This window comes from Kryptolebias marmoratus, linkage group LG5, assembly GCF_001649575.2.
Source record: "Kryptolebias marmoratus isolate JLee-2015 linkage group LG5, ASM164957v2, whole genome shotgun sequence".
NCBI classification, from domain to species: domain Eukaryota; kingdom Metazoa; phylum Chordata; class Actinopteri; order Cyprinodontiformes; family Rivulidae; genus Kryptolebias; species Kryptolebias marmoratus.
The window spans coordinates 10,913,253-10,935,780 of record NC_051434.1 but is presented as its reverse complement, the minus strand read 5'-3'; the positions used below and the strand labels follow the sequence as shown (position 1 = coordinate 10,935,780).

Sequence of the window (22,528 nt, the reverse complement as noted above, 5' to 3'; positions counted from 1 at the left end):
CATCATCACAGAGCCACTGTTTTGTTTTTATGTAGCATAAACACAAATACACACCCACAGACTCAGACACACATGGTAATCGCTCTCCGGTGCTACAGATGGATGCCACCACTCTCTCTGGAGCATTGCCAGCGCCAGCCAGTGAACAGCTTGCCTGGCACAGCGCTCTGCGTGTGTGAATGTATGAGTGTGACGCTCTCTGAGTGTGTATGTGTGTGCCCGCAGAAACAGTAGCAAAATAGCCGAGCACAGATGGGTGGCCAAATTCCCCGCTCCCAGTCCCACTCCTTCATACATACAAGAACACAAACACATGCACACTCTGACACGCGCGCACACATATGCTCCGGAATGGATACACACATGCATACACACCCACACACACACACACACATGAAGAGTCTTGGATCTGCTTAAGTGTTCCCGACCTGGCACACGTTGCCGCTTGCACAGCTGCTTCCTCAGAAGCGCACACACTTAAAGGCTCACTCATGCAAAGGAGGATTGCTGTTACACACAAACACACACACACACACACATCGGTGGTTAGTTTACACTTCCTGATTGTGGCATAAAAAGTTTAAAGTCCACCACAACTTCTGCATCACCGAAGCCCACACACAGGCAGACACAAATACTCTTCTGAAGCTCAGAGACTCACATTTAAAGGGGTGTGTTATTTATGGCAGCTATTTTGTGTTGTGTGTTTCTGCTTGTTTTCTCCATGCTCACAAAGGGAAAACATCAAGGCATTCAGCTGGAAAGCCTCTGGCAAAGTCCTACAGATCAGCATGATTGTGTTAAGGCACATCACTGTTTAGTTATCTGACAATGAAATGAAGACATGGACGCTCTTGCTGGAACAATGAATTAATTACAAAACAGCTGTGTACAACTGAAACCATTTAAAATGCCCAAGGTGCTATATGAAATATTTTGACAGGCAATTTGATAATGTTACAGGCACTGACTTTTTTTTTTTTTTTTACTTCAGCAGAACCATTTATTGATTCATAACATACAGCTCTAGAACTCTTAAATACAGGAGGTTTTGGACACACACAAGAGAAATAGTCATTAAAGTATACAAGTTGACATCTGTCTTTTTTGGCACCTAACAGAAATGTGCTATCAACAGTACTACAAGGTGACTGTAGAGAAAGACCAATTAATTGACCGATATTGGCCACAATTAAAGTACTGGTCATGCCTGTGCATATGTAAAATGAAACACACATATTGAACAACAACAACAATATTATTATTATTATTATTATTATTATTATTATTATTAATAATAATAATAATAATAATAATAATAATAATAATAATAATAATAATAATAATAATAATAATAATTGGTGTTTTATATCGGTAATTCACTGCTCTGATGCAAAAAATTTGCATTGGGCATAGAAAAACTCATATCAGTAGACCTACGTGGCGATATTGCACCAAGTTATTCATCAACAAAATTACAGTAAACTCGATGTGACCATATATCTGTTTCTCATTGCAACTTGACTACAAAATGGAAATTAAAGTGAGGGACTACTTTTACTGTCACATTTCCATTTAAACTGGTAAAAAGGAAGGGTGACACAAATATCCAGCTAGCAGAATTACACAGCTAGTCATCTTTGCAACTTCTGTCCCACCAGAGAGGGTGTTTTCAACAACAGAAAGCATTTAATCAACTCAAGTCTTTATCCCAACAAACCATGGTTTAATGACTTAGTTCAGGATGGCAAACTGTTTTTTACTGATGTAAAAAACAGTTTGTTGTTGCACTAACACTGTTTGAACTATATTAATTAGCATTGTATATGTAAAAAGTGAAATCAACATACATTGTAAAAAGTGTATATGTTTGCTCATTGATTCTTTTCCAAGAGTTTTTTTGTGGTTGTGGGTTGGGGTGGGGGCTGAGGAGGTTATAATAATAATATAATAATTACCAAATAAGTCAAACTATATTTTTGCATAAAATGCCCATTCTCAGCCCACGCAGGGTCAGAGACCTAAAAAAAGAGGAGGAAAAAGTTCACCAATGGAAAAAGTCAGTCACTTGATAGTTAGTCTTTGCTCAGGAGGGTGGCAGCAGGTACCCCCGCCCCGGTACATTGGGGAAAGCATGGTGGCTGGAAGTGCCAACTGTGCTCCGGGTAGACGAGCCAACTCTGCCAGCCTTGCAGTGCCTGTTTGCCAGCACCATCTGGGCAGAACAGCTCTGCGCACATACAGTACCTCTCAGCACAGAGGGCACCGACACACACACATGCATGGATGTGCACAAGAAGGCAAGGGCAGACACGCACTCCAAACTCATGTAGCATCCACAAATATGTACGGTATGAGCACCACACACACACATGTACGCACAGCCGGCCGCTGACAGCTCACCATCTGTGCACTGCCTCTGACTTCTCCCTCCGCTGCGTTCTCTGCCCTCGTTTTTGCAATCATAAACGCTTCGTCCCTTTCCGTCTTTCCTCAGATTCTCCAACCGCATCACAACTTATTAGAAGGAATTTCAAAGCTGCAGATCCCAGAGTTATGTCATATGCCTACAGACTTAACATATTTTTCATGATGACATATAAGATTAGGACTTCTTCTTTATACAAATTAGTTACTGAGTAGGACAGAGTCTGCATTCCCTCCCTGTGTGTGTAATCTGTATTTCGGCAAGTCTCTAATCAGATATACAAATGAGCTGAGTAACAATAAAAAGTACTACAGGTGGTTTACTGAAACATTGGTATGCAATAAATATAGGCTTAATCATGTTCACATGACCCAAAGCATCCTTGGAGACATTACGAGACCAATAAACCAAAGAACAGTGACAAAGAGGGGGAAAAAAAGTGAATATAAAATAGCGAGAAATATCCATCAAAGTCTCATTACAGAAAGCTGCTCTTCAGAGGAGACTGAATAAAAAATGAACAAAGAAGTAAAGAAAATGCTGGTGAGAAGAGCACTTTAACTTAAAGGAGAGAAAAATAAGAAAAGCGAGCAGAAGTAGGAAGGTAACATGAGTGCACAACCATGGAGTTCACATCAAAGAAAAGCTAATACAGGTCCACTGTCTTTACAGAGTTTTTCCTCCCTCTCACATGTTTCTCATTTAAACCCTCCCTGTTTGAAAATGAAGGCCAAAGAAAGACACAGGCCTGTGTTTTCTTTCTGCTGCAGTGGATTCACTTGTGCCTCAGGCAACTAGATCATTTGATGAGCGTAGGCTTGAAAACAAATAAAGTCATTCTACTTTTCCAGATGTTCTGAGCATTTTTATATTTTATGTTTTTTTTTTCCTGACAGTTTAGGAGTTTTGGAATACCACAAAGTTGTTCCCTTTTAACAGAACAACAAATCTAATATCTTGAATCTAAAAATGCCCTTTCCTTCTTCCACTCTGTTCCATCTTTTACTTTTCCTCTCACTGGCCACCAACTACCTGAAGGAAGTGATTGTCTCCCCGCCCCACCACCACCATCCATCCTCTCCTCCTCCTCCCTCTGGCAACTGCATAACACCATCCGAAAGATCTATGACTGAACGCTTCCCCACTCCAATCCCTCTTACTTCCCACAACTGTGCAGACTCTAGTTTGTTTGCATCCCACCTCCTGGTGCTCCCCTCTCACATCGTCCAACTATTTCCACCACTCCTCTATCTCTGTTCACCTTTCTGTCCTTCTCTCCATTCATGCTCTGCAAGAAGCAGCCTCATTACAAACAAGGAAAATCCATTTGGAACAGCCTTCTGCTGCTTCTGCGACCCCCTCTGAACTCTCCTGAGTGGAAATGGCCCACATACCTCCTCTTCTCTCCTCTCCCTCTTGGATTCCCCCTCTCTGTAATCATTTCTCTCTGTTTCAAGTTTTTCTATGTGTTACCTTTTTTTTTTCTTTCCCCTGAGCCATTCAATCCCGTGCAACCATCGTATTGGGCTGTCTTTGTTTGGGAATGTCATGTGTGAGTTCAAGTTCACAAAACTGAACTGAACTGAAAACTCCACGTGAGAAATTGAAGCAAAATCAGTCAAATTATGTATTTTTTTTACATAGACCTGATCTACAGCTGTAACCACATCATAACTTTCAATATTCTAATTATGAGCTATTAGAATACCATGGTTGGTTGGATCCCAGAGGATGCATTGTTGTTGCTTGTGTGCAAACATTTCAAAAACAATTCACACTACAACAGTTGAAACCATTTTTCTAATGACTGCAACAGTTTTTCTGTATCTAAAATCTTGTAAAATTTTGTCACTCCATCTTAGACTTAAATGCATTACAAATGAATACCTAAAGCTTTCTGGCACACATGTTGTAAGGCTGAACTAAAAGGTAAAATTCAAGGCTGTGAAGTCCAATGTTTACATGTGGAACGTTGCTTATAGGTTCAGACTATTGAAAAAAACTCTAGAGTCTCGTTTTTGGCGTGTCCTGACTGTATTCACTGGTACAGGTTAGAATTGTCTCTTCACCACTGCAGTTTACCTGCCACATTGTCATTCCACTGAGAAAGTAGCTAAGACTGCAGTGTAGACAACAGTGGCACATCAGACATATTAGGCTGGGAGAAAGTCCATTGGCATTGGCTCCCTGTTAGACTTCCTTCATGTTGGATGACGACTGTGCTACTCTTTCCATGACCTACATGATTTAATAGAACGCAGCTGGTTTGTGGTAAATTTGAAGAATCGCTTTCAATGTGAAGGCAATTATGACACTACTAATAGTTTCTTGCCATTTTCAATGTCCTCAAGAATTTCTTCTCTGCCCTCACCATGCTCTTTCCACCTGCTCAGGGATGAATATATGTTGAACCGCGTCAGAATGCAGCTACATGCTGGAAGAACATGCATGCTAACACGATGCCACCATCACGAGTAACACGTCTGCTATAGGTTTTTACTATGACCTTGTCAACATCATGATTGTAGCCGAGGCATGAGGCCAGTCCTGACTAAGGTATGCAAGTCTCATGTCATAGATATGCTTACACTATGCTCCCCACAAACCAATACCCTTCCACTATGATGATAAACCACCACAACCTTTGTATGCTTAAAACCATCATGGCTTTATCACATGTAATAAGGAACCTACTGTGTTCTTAATGGTGCACATGCTTGAAGACCTTTTACAAAGACCACCCATGTTCTGGCTAATTTTTTACAACGGAGCAGGGTCGTCATCCAGTGTTAAGGGGGCCTTAGGTCTTATACTCAATTTAAAATCGTATTGCTCAACTTCTAAGGGTTAATAACCTTCCTTCTTATTACATTTCAGACTTATTGACCACTGAAACCTACAGGCAGAGCCCTTCTAACTACTCCCATTACAACACTCTTTTTCTTTACACTCTCATTTGATGGGACTTTCTATCCACTGTACTCAATCACACTTTAACTTATTTTTACTTCCCTTAAATCCCTAAAAAAGACAAAAAGGTTTGTATGCACAGCTAATAACTATATAGTTGCCAAATGAAAACTAATTAATGGACTGATTCTGCAGATAGATAATTAATTACTGCATCTTGTCATTTTCCTTCTTGTTCTTCTCCTCAAATGTCTACTCTGCATCTCTTTTCTTCCATGCTTCTCACTTATCTCTTCTCTCTCACCCTGTCTGCTAAAATCCTCCCTCTGGTGCTCTCCCCCCTCTTCTCTCCTTCTGCTCTGCCATCATCACAACATCTGATTAACATATGTCTGCGCTTTCACTCCCTGTCAGCTTGCAGGCATCTGCACGCAGGCAAACCCACACAGGCGCGCACGTTCACACGATCTCATTTCTCAGGTTCAGGAGCGTGGAAGACAAATAAAGCCACCAAAATTCCCCTGATCCTCCTTTTAACTGCGTTTACATCCCCTTCAGAGTGTGTGTGCGTGTATGGGAGAGAGAGTGTGCAGACAGCAGTGAGTATGAGAGAAGAAAGCATCTTAATGTTACTGCAAGACAACAAGCCTCATGTTCCCTTGTGTGCTGCTTAAAAATACCAGTAATGGAGGAAGAGGAGGATGTGGAAGGAACACAATAAGGAAGATGAGAATATGTGTCTGTTGATAAACAACAACAATAATGCCACAAGCCCCCCTAAGACTAGTGCCTTTAAAATTACTCACATTCACACAAATGTATTCAAAGTTCCTCTTTCCTTTGGCATGCTTTAGTTTGTTAGACAAACAGCCAGGAGCTGACAGTGCACAGCCTACTCTTCAGTTATTGTAATCATATATGTTTTTTACTATTATCGCTCAGCATCAAAAAAAGGCAGGCAAACATGTAATTACCTATGTCTGTGTTCATTTGTCTGTCTGTTAATAAATCACAGGATGGATTTTAATGAAACTCAGAGAGTAACGATTGGCTGTACTTCTACAACTGATTACCTTTTGGAGTCCATTCAATGCAAGATGGCCACCACAGCTAATCAACCTTAGCAAACACAAAGTGGGCTATAACTAAGTCAACTTTATAAATATTGAGCTAAAAGCTGCTGTGTTGGTAGTTGATAGACAGCCCCAACAAAAGAACAGATCTTACAACACCTTTGTTAAAATGTTTTTGGCTTGCAATATGCATTATTTGAAGGAATGCTAGAAATGCCAATAAGTTTGGATCTTTGACATTACTATTCATAGCAGCTGATTTGTGTCATCTGTCAGTGTGACTTCAAGCTTTAAATGTTAAGAATTCATTTATTTTTATTGGGCAGAGGCAATGAAATAAGCACAAAGTTGTAGGAATTTTAAGTAATTGATTTCTACAATTTTTTTCTCCTCCTTTAGTCCCAGATTGACTGGAATCAATCCAACATTCACCATCTCAACAAAAACCACCCAGAAACAGCAACAAATGCAGGTAACCAAACAAATGCTTGATTGAGAGGCTTGCCAAAACACATAATCAAACATGCTATGACAAAAAGCTTCGCAAAACCGCACAGCCAAATAGTGGATGATTGTTTGCATTGGTTGACATTTTGTAATACCTGTAATTTTACCAGTTTGTTGTAATGGCATTCTCGCCATTTGAACAACTTTGTTAAGGGAGGGGGGGGAGACAATGGAGGCACCAGCACTGCAAATACCACATTTGCGACTGTACAGGACACAAGTCATGCTGAGTTAAATAACTCTCTCTGTGTGTGAACAAGCATCGAGGGGCTTACTTTATTCAAGGAATAAACAAGTCAGCTTTTCAAGAAGGTGTGCCGCCGGCAACGGCTCTGTGAAAGCTCGCAACAAACACATATGTGCTTAAATTCAGAACAGACAAATAAAATGAGCTCTAAAGGCTCATTAATACACAACTCTGGAGAAGAGAAAATATTTGCTGAGGGGATTTCTTTGGATTTTCAAATCGTCTTTGTGAGGAACACAGCCAGCGATGTGTGTATTGTGCACATAAGAGGGTGATGGTGGTGGGGGGTTCTATAAGAAAAGATGGGAGGGACGTTTTTTCTTTTTTATGGAAGACTTGGTAAACTCAAAGGAGATTTAGAAGGCCAACTCAATGATGAGTCAATGAGGTGCTCTTGAATAGCCGGGGTGATGGAGTCACAAACAGACACAGACACACACACCCTGAAGTCCCTTGGGACATCTTCTGGTTGCTCTCCACATGATGCTTTAATGGTGCAGGAGTGATGTGCGAAAGAAAGGAAAGCAAGGTTGCAAGAACTAGTCATACACGGAAAAATAAAAGAAGATGCAGGGTTAAATTTGGACTGACATACCCAGACATTTCTGCCTCCGTTCCAATATTCCCCATGCAGACAAATCTGCGCTCTTGTGCTGTCTGAGTCTGTGTGTGTGCAGCCTACACAAAGCCCAACCTCACAGAGTTTACGCCCCAGTGGAGACCATTAGTAATTCCCTACCAGACATGCTGGGAAGACATAGTTTGAGAGAAACACGGGCAAAGAGGCAAAAAAAAAAAGAAAAAGTCTAGAGAAGAGCAATGGAGAGGAGAGCGGTGGAGAGACATGGAGTGGGGAGGGTGGAGCGGAATCAAGCGAAGACAGATGAGAGAAAGAGACAGTCAGTGACAGACTGATACACAGACACACACACAGATGGGAAGATAAATGAGCAGATATTCTGGCAGTGCTATATAACGCTGAAAGACAAGGGAAAAAGCGAACATCAGGGCAAACGTTAGTGTTCTTCCTCGTTTTGACCGACCAAAGATGGCCTTGGCTTTAGTGCAATCTGATGCAACATGCCAGAAACAGTCTCAGTGCTGCATGTCAAACAAAGTCCTTCTTTACCCATCAAAACAAAGGAGGAGGAACTGTAAAATCTATTGGAAATGTGCCATCTTTTTAGTAAATTCTAGCTGTAAATTAACTATGTTTCACTTGAGAGAATGAGCAGCTTAAAAGAAAAAAGTCAACTTGAAGAAAAACATAAAATAAATAGAGAAGGAGGAATGAAAGGAAGGAGGATCAGTATGTCATGCACTCACCTGCATGCTTATTTTTGTGTGTGTGTGCAATGGCTGCAAGTGAACAACCCTGGAGGACAGACAGGCACACTACCTGTGTGTGTGTGTTGATGGTATCAGAGAAAAAAGAAGGAATTGCAGAAAGACAGAGAGTGAAAGTGAATGCAATAGAAAAGGTGCAATCAGCAGAGTTAAAAAAAAAGTAAAGAAAAGAAAGCGAGCCAGAGACTCCCCGTGTGTGCGGCAGGTCCCCAGCCATCTGGACACTCTCCTCCCCCCTTGTTCTCCTTTTCCTCTGCTCTCCTCTCTGCCGACTGGTGCGCTATTCATGGCGGACCCATTTCACCTTTCAGTGTGTTACACCCGCTCGCCACAATACATGCTAATGAGGTAGAACAAATGAGTTTTTTGCTGCGGGTGTGTGCATGTGTGCAGGGCTTTCAGCATGTGTGTGTGTGCGTGTGTGTGAGTGGGCGGATTGGTTGGTTGCTGATTCTTTTTTTTTTCCAATCTCAGCTTCCACAGGGCTCGCTTAACTGTCGTAAGAGTTGTTAACGTTAATGCAGAAACTGTTATTGCTTTCTCACCTGAAGGCAAATAATTGCTGCAGTTTGCTGACACATGACCTCATCTTGTTTTGACAGATGCTTCACTTTTGGAACGCTTCATACCGGAAGCTACCCAATAAATTTAATGAACCCTCTGTAGAAGGTTCAACCTTACTTTGTAGTAGTTCCTATAAATCCACACACACACAGTCATTGACTTGGCACAGTTCCAACTAAATTCACTCTGCGATGACAAAGTGGACATGAGACAGACAAGAGAAGAGGGGATGGGCGCACATTTACAGATCTCTGAAACGCAGATGACAGGAGATGAAAGGAACTCTTGATTTGTCACAACAGTACACAAGACACTGACGCTGCTGAGAGGAGCGTTGACAGATATAAATAAAAATTAGGGAGGCCAGGAGTGGAGTGCTGCAGCGCTGAAAGGCTGAGGAGCAATCCAGAAACCAGAGAGAGATGTCTGAAAGTGAAATGCACAGCAGTAGAGACAGATGGGATGACATACGGTTTGTCAGAAATCACCTCTGGTCCGTTCAGGATTCTCACTGAGCTCCCTCTGTGTCAGTAGGTGGCGCTAGTGATGCATCTGTAAACCTGCCAACTCCCCTCCCTCCCCTCTTCCTCCCCCTTCTTTCTCTTTCCATAGTGAATCATTGTGACAGCCTGGCTTGGCAGTCATAATTAACCGAGTGCACTAGCTAGTGTAGCACTCCGCAGTGAGCCGAGCACAGAGTGGACTGCTCCCAGGGAGAGCTGCCACCGGGCATGAAGACCGTGCGTGTGTGATGAATCGTGTGTGTGTTCCTTCCAAACCAAACACTGTGCGAAGCATCGCTGAAGCACACGCTAAAGCATGCGCTTTCATCAGATTGTCACCCTCACCAACAATTAGGATTCAAAGTGAGTGCGCATCAAGTTATTTTTAAAAACGGAGAAAACAAGAAGGTGACTGTCATCACAGAGCATGGACACTGCTGCTTGGTTTCTGATTAAATGTGCTGGGAAATGCTGTGCTTGCCTGTCTTAAAAATGGTGATTTTTAACATGGTATACGTTCCTGGTTTTATGTATATTTGTGTTTTTGTTTCTCTTTTTCAAATCCAAAATACGAGGAAATTTATTCATTTCTTCAGCTAAGACACATTTCATCTGTAACTGCTTTGGAACAAATTGTTTTATTTGGTTATTTTAATACCTGAGGCATCAAATTAAACCACCTAGTTCCCCCAATCAAAGGCACAGTTCTCCCAGTTTACACAAAAATAGCTAAAATCAGTTTCACAGCAGTTATACATAGACTAATGGAAATGGTGCCACAGCTCCTTAAACTAGTACAGCAACAGGAACCAGGCCATTCCTGGCTTCCCTCCTGGCCCCCGGGGCCCAGAGCCCAGCCCAACTCAGTACACAATGGGCTCTGGGAGAATGAGAGGAACCACCGGCCATCCAGAGATAGCCCCTCTGGTCAGGAACCAGAAAGGGAACCAGAAGGAACCTGAGATCAGGGGGGGGAGGGAGAGAGAGAGGATGGGAACCCAGGCAGCAAGAGAGTGAAAAGGGTGGAGACGGATGGCTGGTTGGGGTCAGGATGTGTGTGAAGGGGACGGGTTGTGTCTGTGTGTTCAGATAAATGTCTTGTTCCCATGCTCCAATTTATTCACACACAAATACACACAAATGCACACAGACACACACACTTTACTTACTTTCAGGTTATTAAAACACTGATTGTAGGATGAAAGGAAAATGGAAGTAACGGAAGAGGAAAGCAGCACTGAAGGGTGGTGAGACCAGTGGCCTTGGACCTGACCCTGTTTGTCTCGGCTCCTGCTCCGGGTAAGTGGACTATCCTGGCCAACTTCCTCAGACCCTGCCTCAAGCATCAAACAGTAAGTTGACAACGGGAGTCAGATGGAGATAAAATGGGAAAAATGAGACCAGGAAAAAGGTCAGAAAGCGCTCATCCTGACCAGACCTGGTTTGCTTTTAGGGCCTCCAGTGAAATACACATACTGCCTGTTGTTTCCATGACAACAAGTGTTGGTGATCGTGTCAAAGGACACGTGTATGCTCTCATACTGTATGCATATGAAACTCAAAGCACACAAAGTGGAAAAACAGGTAAGTCCTAGAGTGGTTTTTATTATAAAAACGATTCTGAATCTGGATTTTTGAGTTGGGACACAAAAAATGTCCTTCATAGTCAGTAAAATACAGACAGTATCAGTTTTCATGAGAGGAAAGTAACTCCAGGAATATTTTCATGTGTCTTTGATAAAGATTTTATCTGTGAGAATTAGGCTGGAAGGTTCTTCTTACATATGTTTCAAAGAAAAACCCTGCATGTTAGCAAGTGACAAGTTCCATATTGCTCCCGTAAAATTACAAAAATGAGAGCTGTTGTTTTGTTTTTCTTTCACCAGAAACAGAGATGCCTTTTCCAACTGTATCATGAAGAAAGCCAGCCTCACTCTGGCATCATATAAAAAAGTACAAAGTTCTTTTAGTTGCAGGCTATGCAATATTTAACAATCTTTTCTCTACAGATGACGAATACAGCCTTTTTTCCTAACCTCATAATCCCCAGCTGCACTGTAATTTTATATTACATTACAGCAGCTATATACATGTAGTATATGCTCACATGTGCAAGCTGTGGTGAAGAAGTGCAGTGTGAACTCCATGAAAAGGTCTACACTGATCTCATATCTTATTTCCAAAAAGCTGAAATACTTCTTGGACATCAGCAGTTTAATATAATCTAAAAGATGAATTCCAAACAGCAGAAGCTATTTAGAAACTAATAAATTTGCTTTAACACCACATACTGAGGATTTCACTCGGCTTCTCCTTTTGTTGTCTGTCACCACTTCCATCTCCCTTAGCTGCTTGACTCCATGGCTTCTGGCTTTAGTCTGCAGCAGTTTAGAGTCACAAATGGATGCACTTCATTCCCGCTCTCTCTTTTTTCAGGGTCGTGTTCTCCTGCTTGCACAGGCAAACAGGCTGACATCAGAGCCACAGACACACAGACCTCACTCGCCCTATGTAATAATGTGGTTTTCATTGTGAAACACAACAATTTCACTTTGGATCGCTCCCACTGGTCTAACTGGGAGCTGGTACATAAAAAATTTCTAGACAGACGGAGAAATGTGTGGTCCAAACTGAAACCAGAGCCTTGGGTATCTACACTGATAAATTCCCACGCATATGTTTAAATCCCAAAACAATGACGGATTTGTCTTTTTCTTGCTTGCTGTGACTTTGGCGCAGTCTTGCAGCTTATTTACCTGCATGATGGATATCTTATTTTCCGCTTTCTCCTCTCCCCATTTCACCTTGTCACACTTGTCACCTTCCTCTCCTGCCTATCTCTATTTCTGCCCCCCTGCCTTAGCCGTAATCACAATCTAATCCTTTGCAATCAGTTCCCCGTGAAGATACCACCCGCTTTCGGCACCAACAACAACAACACATAGCACACATTTGAGCAAACACAGGTCTATAAAGACACAAAAGCAACCAAACACCATGTAGGTTTAATCATCAAGTTGGTCGGATAGCTTTGGAACATACTTATATACTAACCCACTTAAAATAATTGTATATTCAAAAATTTTAAGTAAAAATATATAAGAGCACAAGAAGCAAGTAAATATTTTAGGGGGTAGATTTTGTAAAAGACTAAATTTAGCTTTAATCCCTCTTAAAGAATAATGTCAAATAAATGTGGGATCAGGATAAACACAGACATATATGCATGTGTGTTTGTGTGTGTGCGTGTACTCCACCCTCAATCAGCTGATGACTTGGTTTTGTTGTCGTCCTACAAGGCAAAAGCCCGGGGCGGTGCACGACTAATGCATTAGTCTCTTTGGCAATTAGGGGCATCTGTCATGACTCGGTACATGTTTTTGTGTGACTGCATCTTGTAGCCTTGGGCAAAGTGGCAAATACAAAGACTCTTATTTTAGCCAAATACAGCGGACTGATCCCAGATATGGTGGACTTGGGTGCTGATTCAGTTAATGGCAACTTTTCATCTATGAAACCTAATGACAATCCTAATTGTTTTGATATTATTTAGCCCACTTCTGGCAAGAAGCTCAAACTCTGCTGTTGTAGATGTTTAGAGAAGTGTTTTACTCAGATAAAGTGATAAAAATGTTGCATGCTGTGGTTGTAAAATGCATTTGACTACTCTACAAAACTGTGTTGTGTTACAGGAACAACACTGATTTAATAGAACATAATTGGCAGTAGCAATGAGCTCAGCATGCTTTTGTTAAGCGACTAAATGACAAAAAGTAGGACATGGGTATGTGGTGGAGTGTGCATATCTTTGTATTCGTGCATACAAGAAGCAGCAGCAAATGTAATTGGGGACTTATGTGTGTGTGCGTGTGTGTACACGTCTGTTAATATGCCATTCCCCACAATTCTCATAATACCGTTCACCCCATCAAACACACAGCGTTGTACACCTCCTTACATGGTACACTCAAAGCACGCTCGGCATGCCTTCATTCTTGATTGACAGCACGGCCATATGGTGCTGAGCTGCGTTGCTTTGTTTGCATATCCGACTTCTGTTTGTGAGCATGTGAGAGACCAATTTGGTGAGTGCACAACTTTGCATCTGTAAATGTGTGTGTGTGTGTGCATATGAATCGTAAGTATGTGTGAGATGGTTATATTTGCAAACATGAAATCGCAGATGCACCACAATTCACGATCTGTGTGCAGCTGTGAATTATTTTGTGGACAATTTAATACTGGCAAATAGGGAATGGTAAAATTAAGAGTTTGTGCAGCTAAAATGTGCAGCAAAAAGGAATAAGATTTCCTAAAAAATGAACTCCAAATCAGTCGCTTTTTCACTTTTAATATATAAATCTGGGAGAAACAGAGTTTATTTCTGACTGGACTGACAAGCTAACAGCTAGTCTGAATGGAGCCAAAGTGGACTCCTGTCATCCTAAAAGTCCAACTCTCAAAAACTGTATAGCAGTTTATGTGAAAAGTATTTTATTTAACCATGACATTGATATCACTTTCCCACTGCATGGTAAAGCCTGCAGAAATATTCAGATATTCCTACCAGAAGTGCCTCAGGCTACATTGGAAGTACTACAGCTAGCTGCTGTCGCTATTTGCACTTGCCAATAACCCTTAAATGTTATGTAAATAACAACTTACTGCAAAATTAACAGCAGTCTAAAGATTCATAAGTTAATGTTTGTATAAACCTTTATGAGGTTTTTGGGATTTGAGTTCTTTTAGGAAAGCGGTAATCCACCTTGGCCCAGCTTGGACTAGTCGTGAACTCACAAATCTGATCAGATTTAAAATTTATTTCTTTAAAATGAGGTTCTTCTACAACAGGTAAGATACTGATTGATCCTAACATTTCCACAAAACCCCACTTCAAAAGATCTGACCTGTCCTTTTAAGGGAAGGAGGCTTTCCTCTCGCTAAAACATCCTCAAACTAACATTGAGGCAGTAATTTGTCTTTTCACAGGGGAGGCATAAAATCCAGAACCCCAAATTCTTTGCAGTAATGGAAAAAGTGAAAAGTGAAAAAAAGGAGCTAAAATACTTTATCTCTTCCCCTAACTGAAAGTTATTACATTTTCTGAATGGTATGACTTCTTAATGGTTAGCATATGTGGATCTGTGTGCACAGAGAGAGTGCAGTAGTTGAGGTTAAGCTAATAGCACAGGCAGAGGAAGAACTGGGAACCCTCGGTTTATAAAGGATACTTGTTTCCCTGCCGCACCGAAAACCAGATGTTGATAAAGAGACATAGGGCGGGTGGAGAGAGGACAGATGGATAAGAAATTACTATTTCTTGAGCCAAATGTCTTAAAACATCTGCAAAAAAATTTCTAACCTAACAGGGGAAGATGGATTTATGTTCTCTCCCTCTTTTTTTGCATAAATTTTCATTTCTCCATGAGAGTTTCTCATCTGCCCTGCGCCTGCTTTCAGTGTTAACAAGACGCCAAAATCTGGAGCTGTTTAACTCTTGGAAAAGTCAGATTTTTTCCACAAATGGCTTCAGCATGCGGAAAAGACAAATGTAGGAGTCAGAAAACCTCAGAGAGTGGCACAGACGAGTCCATGCAAATCCTCAGTCCTAAGAAACAATGAATGTCCAGGTACCTTGCAAAAATAGACACCCTTCTTCGAGACATAATTCATGTTAAACTGGAGCTACTGGGAAATGCTGAGCTGAGGCAAGGTCCATATGGTGAGAGTTCAGGAGAGGGAAAGAACAGATGCTTTGATTAAAGGGCTGTCAAATGCAAATCCATAAGACCAGATGGGGTCATGAAGGTATATCAGATGACAGCACAAATTCTCAACCAGCAAGATGTAAAGATATATGTTTCTACAGGATCCGTTTAGATGAACAGACATGATCTACACACACATACACATCGGTTGAGAGGCAGCTCTTGAGATCTCAATCTATTCATCAATACACAGCCACAGCCTCACACCTAATCTCTTGTCCTGCTGAATTGCAACACCTTTCAAATTTCAGGTAAAAAAAAAATAAAACCACGTTTTTTTTATGCTTTTTGTGGCCAAAAAATAAAATGCAATAAAATAGGTAAATCCATAACAATAGTTCTGGTGGGTTAGGGCATCTTTTCCAAGGTATAAATGGCTTCAAATATAATTTTGCTTTAGAAAAACTGACTGTAATTTTGCTGCTATTGAGCAGTATATTGAGTGGGAATGAACAAATACTTAGTAGGGTGGCTAGCAATGATTCAGGCAAGTGAAGGGCGGATGAGAATACAGGTTCATGCGAGAGCAGGATGCTTTATAAGTTAAACAAAATGGGGCCGTTATTTGGTCCCATTTTGAGAAAATGGAGCAGCTCTTTTCATATCTTTATTTAACCCCCACTGTCCCTTCTCCATGCTCTCGCTCTTTATCTTTGAGCCAATTTCCAAAATGGCCCTTCCACGAAATAATTGACACTCGGCGTTTATCGTCGGAGGCACCTGCTGTCGGTTTGACAACAAGACAATCAGATGGAGCGAGCGACCGTCGTCCCATTGTCCCGGCTCCCTGTTTGTCTGTGACACTAAGTGACAACAGCTGGAAGCCCTCTCTTCCGACAATACCCATCATGCAAGTCAAATCCAGGCACAAAAGAAAAGGGCCTCATTATTTAACTATAGTGGTGTGATTTTAACCAGCAAGAAGCAGAAACAATGATGTAATTGTGTCTACTGAAGGTGGATAAAAGCCTAACTAAAAACGATAAAACAGTTGGATGTATCTGATCTGTAGGTATCAACATTTTTATTGGGGCTGCACAATATTAGAAAAACATGCGGTTTATTGTTGAATATCACAATGTCGATATCAGTTGGGCGTGGGCTTCAATGACAGTGGAAGTCCATCTGATTGGCTCTCATTTACAGCAGTCCTTTGCAATATTGATACTGATGATTATTTATCAATATATTGTGTAGTTCTAAGCTATACAAAAAAAAACATCATAAAGTCTGATGTGGCTTAGCTGTGTGCATCTACGTGTGCAGATACTGCTACCTACTTTCACAAACACATTTCTTAACACACATTTCTGAGCACACAGCCTCTCACGTCGCTCCTATCTTCTTCTTCTCTCGATGTAATTGACTGAACACGTCAATACTTGGAGGGGAAAAAAACAGAACGTCCACTGTCTGCATCTATTGATCCAAGCGCCTCTCTTTCTCTCACTCCCACATGTCTGTTGATCTTAATTACACTTCTTTTTACCAGGCTATTCAGGGCAGCTGCCCTTTTCACAAAATGTACCGTCCATCCAGATCTATACATCAAAACTAATGAGAGAAAAATCGAAAATTCAAGACGACAAGATGGGATGGAGGCTGCACGTGATGTTCTTTTTGTAAAAGAGGAAGAGGTAACCTAAAAGATGAATATTTATGTGTGTTTTGAAGGATATTCTTGACAATTTGCGTTTTTATGGAGGAAGCAACTTCAGTTTAGATGGTAAAGCATCATGACTGAAGTTGTTTCTTTCTTTTTTTAGATCTGTCTTTGTCATTTATCTGGTTTCTTCCAGATTGGTGGATTTTAATCATGATCAGACTTTGTCCACTCTCCCATCTCTCACACATTCAAATAAAGACAGAAAACGAGTTATATTACCAGGTTTTATGGAGAGGTGGCAAAGTAAGCCTGTCCATTATTCAGCGACTGTTCTTCCATGAACGAGGTAAATAGAAAAAAGGTTCGCAATCGCACAGTTTCACAGCTCCTGCCTCCCATCAATCAAACCCGTCTGTGTGTCCTTGGCATTTGTGTGAGCGTTCCCACCTTTCTAACCTCTTAAACCTCAGCTGAATCGCTAAACAAAGTCCATTAGAGACGACAGCACAATAATCTCCTTCCATGTGCTCCGACAAAGACATATGGTACCCTTTTCTTTTCAAACCAATCTTATACAAAACATACAAACACAAACAGATGCAATTTTTCTCCCTACCGCCCCTGAATCCCTCTCCCTTCCTGTGGCTAATCTTTAAATGTACTTTGGATGACAGGTGAATATTGAGGAGCTGAGCGATAACGGGGTAACATCTTCACTCGGACGCATTATCGCCGCTCCACATCACCATGAAGCGCCTATTCAATATCATCACCTCTGGCAGGGACAAACACACTGTCTGTGTGTGTCCTTTTGTATTCATGAGATATACTATATAGACACCTGGACGTGCACCTCATCACACACACACGCAAGCACACACACCCCTGCGCGCGCACACACACAATCACATCCAGTGGCTTATCTCCTGGAATAAGAAAAGAAGCTTGTCAGGATGGCACATTGTATGGGTGGGTGTTTGTGTGTGAATGGGTGTGTGTGCGTGCGTGTGTGTGTGTGGAAGGCAATGTGCATTAGGGCGATTACAATATCAGCCGACTCCAGATGGAGGCAGGAAAATAAACAGTGGATGAGAAAGCAAGGGAGCTCGGGGACAGACATCGTGAGAGGGAGGCTAAGAGAGAGATTCTGTATGTGTGTATTTGTGTGTGTGTGTGTATGTGTTTGTGTGTGGTGGTCTGCTTGTGTGCGATACAGTTAGAAAAAGTAAAGTTAATTAGCAACTCAGTCCCAGTCCATATACGAAGGATGAACTGAGCAGTAAATGTGAGACAATACTGTCCTGCACATGTCCATCAGTGTGTATTAAAGCCCTAAGCTGTTAAAAATACAGGTAGCTGTGCAGCTAAACATCTAAAAAAAAAGACCAAAAACCTACATCTCCCAGCTGTCTGTCTTTAATGACACTGTTTGAGCAGCTGTGGTGCTGTTAAAACCCCAAAGAAAATAATTGGTTTTATAAGTATAATTTCTTACTTCTTTCATTTTTCTTATCCGTTCTGGGCTCTTCTTCACTTGCCCTTTGAGTCTTGTGAGTTTCTGCGTAAAAACCCGAACAAGGCCAATAAAATCAGTTTGCAGTGCTCACCGTTGACTCTGACATTAAACAAGATCCCGTAAAAGGCCAACTTACAGTCACAATAAAACAAAGACTTCTTGTGAGGATGCGCGCGCTCCCTGTTCTCCAAGCATGTTCACACGTCCATTTTGTCCCCCTTTTAAACCACCGCTGCTCTTTCATGGGTGATGAAATTCAATAAGCTGCGAGGGGAACTGCCCTCTCACTGATAACCATCGATAGACTTATTGATCCACAGTGGCACGAGTGTGTACGTGCGCACACAAACACGCCGTGATTTCATCTATAATTCACCATGGGACTTGGTAACAGACGGCTCTGAATAATCAGAACAGATCTATACGTCTTGAAGGAGTGCATGGAACACTGATTTTAGCTGACGTTTGCCCCCCTGAGTCTGCACTGCTCCTTATACAGAAGAATAATACACTGGGAGAATAATAACTATTACAACTTGATCCTAAAATGACATACCGATGTAACATTTTCCAGGAAAGGAAGTCTAATTAATAAAAATACCTCATAATGCAAGAAAAATAATAGAATATGATAGTGAGTCTACAGTTTTGAACCTTGAGTTTCTGACGCTAGATTCCGAAAATGATGCACAAAACAAAAGATTTCCCCTTCTGATCTTACCAGCTGCTGAAACTATGCAAAAACACATGTAATGCAATGACAGCTGATGCAGAAATACACTCAGGCTTAAAGATTAACTGAGTCAACATCACTTATTCACCATACAGCAAACCTGGACCGCATCCAAACGTCTGTGTGTCACACTTAAAAGAAGTGCTTTGTAATTACATCACAAGCGCTGGAGCTTCAATGTGACTCGGTGCTGGAGGGAAAATATGTGTGTGTGTGTGTGTTTTCCTCTAGAAATAATAGCAATTCATGGTTTGTTGCTGTGATCTGAAAGCTGTGTTTGGATTCAGTATAAACCACTAGAAATCTATTAGCTGTGGTTAACACCAGAAAGCGCTAAAAGGAGGGTGGGAGGGAATAATCTGAGCGAAGTAAGTGTGGGTGAGTGTGTCATCTGCACAACAGATTGAGCGAGCGTGCAGGCGAAACACACGATCTTCTTTTTTCTTTTTTTTTTTGCAGCATCATAAACTGCCAAGGAGGGTTTGTGTTTGTGTCTCTGCCTCTGTGTGTGTGTGTGAAGGCGAGAATAAAATGGCTGCCATCGTTTTTTCTTTTTTCTTTTTTTTTGCAAGGCCGTCCATGTGTGTGAGCAGTGGTCTGATGCATTTGACCCTACAGCCTCAGAGCAGGAGGAGGAGGGGGAGGAGGAGGAGGAGGAGGAGGGAGGGAGGGAGAACAGGTGTGAGGCAGGCTGGTGGCTGGGCAGATGGCCCCTGGAAGTGCTAGATGATGCTGCGGAGTCTGGACCACATGAGCAGCATTAATACAAGCCTGGTCCTCACATACAGGGATAACCTGCAAACAGCACCTGACATTCACTCTCCGTCTGTTTACCTTTCGTTTATTTCCTCTTTCTCTCGCTTTTCTGACACTCCAAGTCGTTGCTATAATTTAAATCTGATGGTTTAAATTTCAAAACAGATGGCGCTCCGCTCAACAGCACAGTATCCATGCTGCTTATGACCTCCGAGGTTAAGGATAATTGCTGATAGTGAGTGAAAACTGGAATAAAACAAACAATTTCACTTAATTCTTTGTGCATTTGGGTTTGTGTGGAAAATATCCAACAGTGAGTGTCATCGCAATATCACTATCACAAAGAAGTGCAATAAATCATGGCCTGTGATTCATACATTCACACGCTAACATTTTTGTGGTCAGTCAGACGGACTCCATGCTCTTGATGCCCACATTCGATTTAAATAAGAGTAGCTGTGAATGTGCTGTGAGACTAAACAAAAACAGTGGATTTAACACAGGAGATGTTGTCATATTTAACAGCAGAATGATACCAATGTATTGGAATAAAATCGTTTAGTTGCTGGTTTCTCGCAGAGCAACTTGCTCATTGAAAAAATGACTCCTTATTTGTTTTAGCTCATATAAGACACCCTGTGTGTTTAAGATAAGTTAACGATCACTGTAACAGATGCCTGCGCACTTTTTCGTTTTTTCGCAAAAGACAGTTTTTGGCGTGTGAAAAAAAAAGTCCAAGCTCTGTGGTTCTCAAGGAGATCTTTTCCTCCATCTCTAATCTGAGCCGTGAGAACAGTCTGCTGCAGCCTCCCACCCTAAAACCCGCATGTCTGCTCTTTTCCCAGCCAGGGCCAAAGATTCCCACTGGAGTAAAAATACACCCCAAAAAGCCTTTAATTTTAAAAACTACTTTTTTTAAGGGGACATAGGAGGAGGAATAGGGAAGGAAGGAAAGAAAAGTCTTTTTCTGCACTTTTTGGTGTGTGTGTTTGGCAGGGTGTGGGGGTGTTGTGATGACAAAGCTGCAGCGGGTGAAGGTGGAAAGTTCACATGAAGATGCATTTGACAGTTGTGTCAGCGCTCAGGAGGATGTTTTCAGCAGCAAGTCTGAAATACAAAAAGAAAAGGAAAAAAAAAAACTCCTCTAATGCTTTCCAGGACTCCAAATAAGCAGAAGCTGCAAACCTCCTGCAACCTATTTATTTATTAGTGATTCTGTCAATGTGCCTTTTTTAATAAGCTGCTTGAATGTTGGATATCACTACTTTTTTAAAAGAATTTTGCCACAAAATTCATTCAATTTAGCAAATGTGAAGACTAATATTTTATAAAAAAAAAACTGTCAATAATAGATCATCAAACTTAAACTGATGTTACTCTTTTAACAGCAAACTCATGAACTGACATTATTTTAAACAAATTTTCTAAAAAGAAAAAAAAAATCTAGTCGGTTGTTTCTCTTTAGTCTTCTGACCTCAACACGTTGTTAAAAGAAATTGATCAGATTGATTTAATGGTAGCAAATGTGTCCTTTTTTCCTGAATGATCAGCCTTTTTCCCTGTGCAGCAGGTCGTTCTGGACTTTAATAATCAAAGTGTTTTTTCCATTTCCTGAAGTGTTTTTTTTTTCTGTGATGCAAAAGCGACACATTTATGATTTTATAGCTAAACATTACAGCCTACAAATATTTCAAAAATCAAAGAAAAAGTACAAAATTCTGATTTAATTTGGTTTTAGCGAGTGAGCGTCTTTGTTTGGATAATTTGGGACGTGTGGAAACACCACCAGGACGGTTTTTTTGTTTGTTTGTTTGTCTGTTTTTCTGTTTTTGTTAATTATAAGAAAACACACACAGAAGAGATGACTTACACTGAAAGGAGGCTGAAATTCCCACCATGCGGCACGACGATCCGACAGGGCTTAATAATTTCCAGTCCTTTTGAGGCGCACGAGATGATCCGCCCGCGTCGGGGAAACCACACAGTCCAGCCAGCTCCTCGGGGCTGTGGAGGTCCACTTTCCAGCAGCTCAGAAAAAAAAGGACCGACACTCCGACAAGAGAGAGAGAGGAAAAGAATTAAAAAAAAAGAAGAAAAAGAGGAGCTGTGGGTGAATAATCGCCGAGGAGATTCAGGGGTGGGAGAGCCGGGAGGAGAGATGAGGGGAGGATGCTGGAGGCTGCTTTCTTTCTTTCTTTCTTTCTTTCTTTTTGCTGCTTTTTTAAACACGTCTTCGGACTTTCTTCCAAAAAATCCCCTGAGGTTTCTTTCTCCGTGGGGGCAGAAAAAAAGCAAACAAACAAACAAACACAAAACGTTGTGTTGCGAATGAGGAGGAAAATCACGCACACAGCCTTGTTGTGCTCTGCTTCTCTCTCCTGGAGCGGGGAAGAGGAGTAGCAGCGCTCTGCCTGCAGTCGGCGGTGCGCAGCAGAGCCAGGTGGTGATGGGCGGGACTGATGGGGGCTGCTGAGGAGGAGGAGGAGGAGAGGGAGGAGGAGGAGGAGGAGGAGGAGGAGGAGGAAGAGGCACGGGCAGCAGCCAGCAGCCAGCAGCCAGCATCTGGGTGT

At 41.6% G+C, this 22,528-nt stretch overlaps 1 protein-coding gene across 2 annotated transcripts in view; it reads right to left on the bottom strand.

Annotated features, from left to right (window-relative positions):
• Window positions 1-22,031, bottom strand: part of runx1t1 (RUNX1 partner transcriptional co-repressor 1) — a 57,269-nt gene extending 35,238 nt beyond the window's left edge. The window contains exon 1 of one of the 2 annotated variants that reach the window (XM_017424834.3): window positions 21,829-22,031. In XM_017424834.3, coding sequence (XP_017280323.1) covers window positions 21,829-21,856 — 28 coding nt within the window. In that variant the 5' untranslated portion in view covers window positions 21,857-22,031. The remainder of the gene's footprint in view (window positions 1-21,828) is intronic. The other variant, XM_017424826.3, reaches the window with a different exon arrangement.
• Window positions 22,032-22,528: the final 497 nt, after the last annotated feature.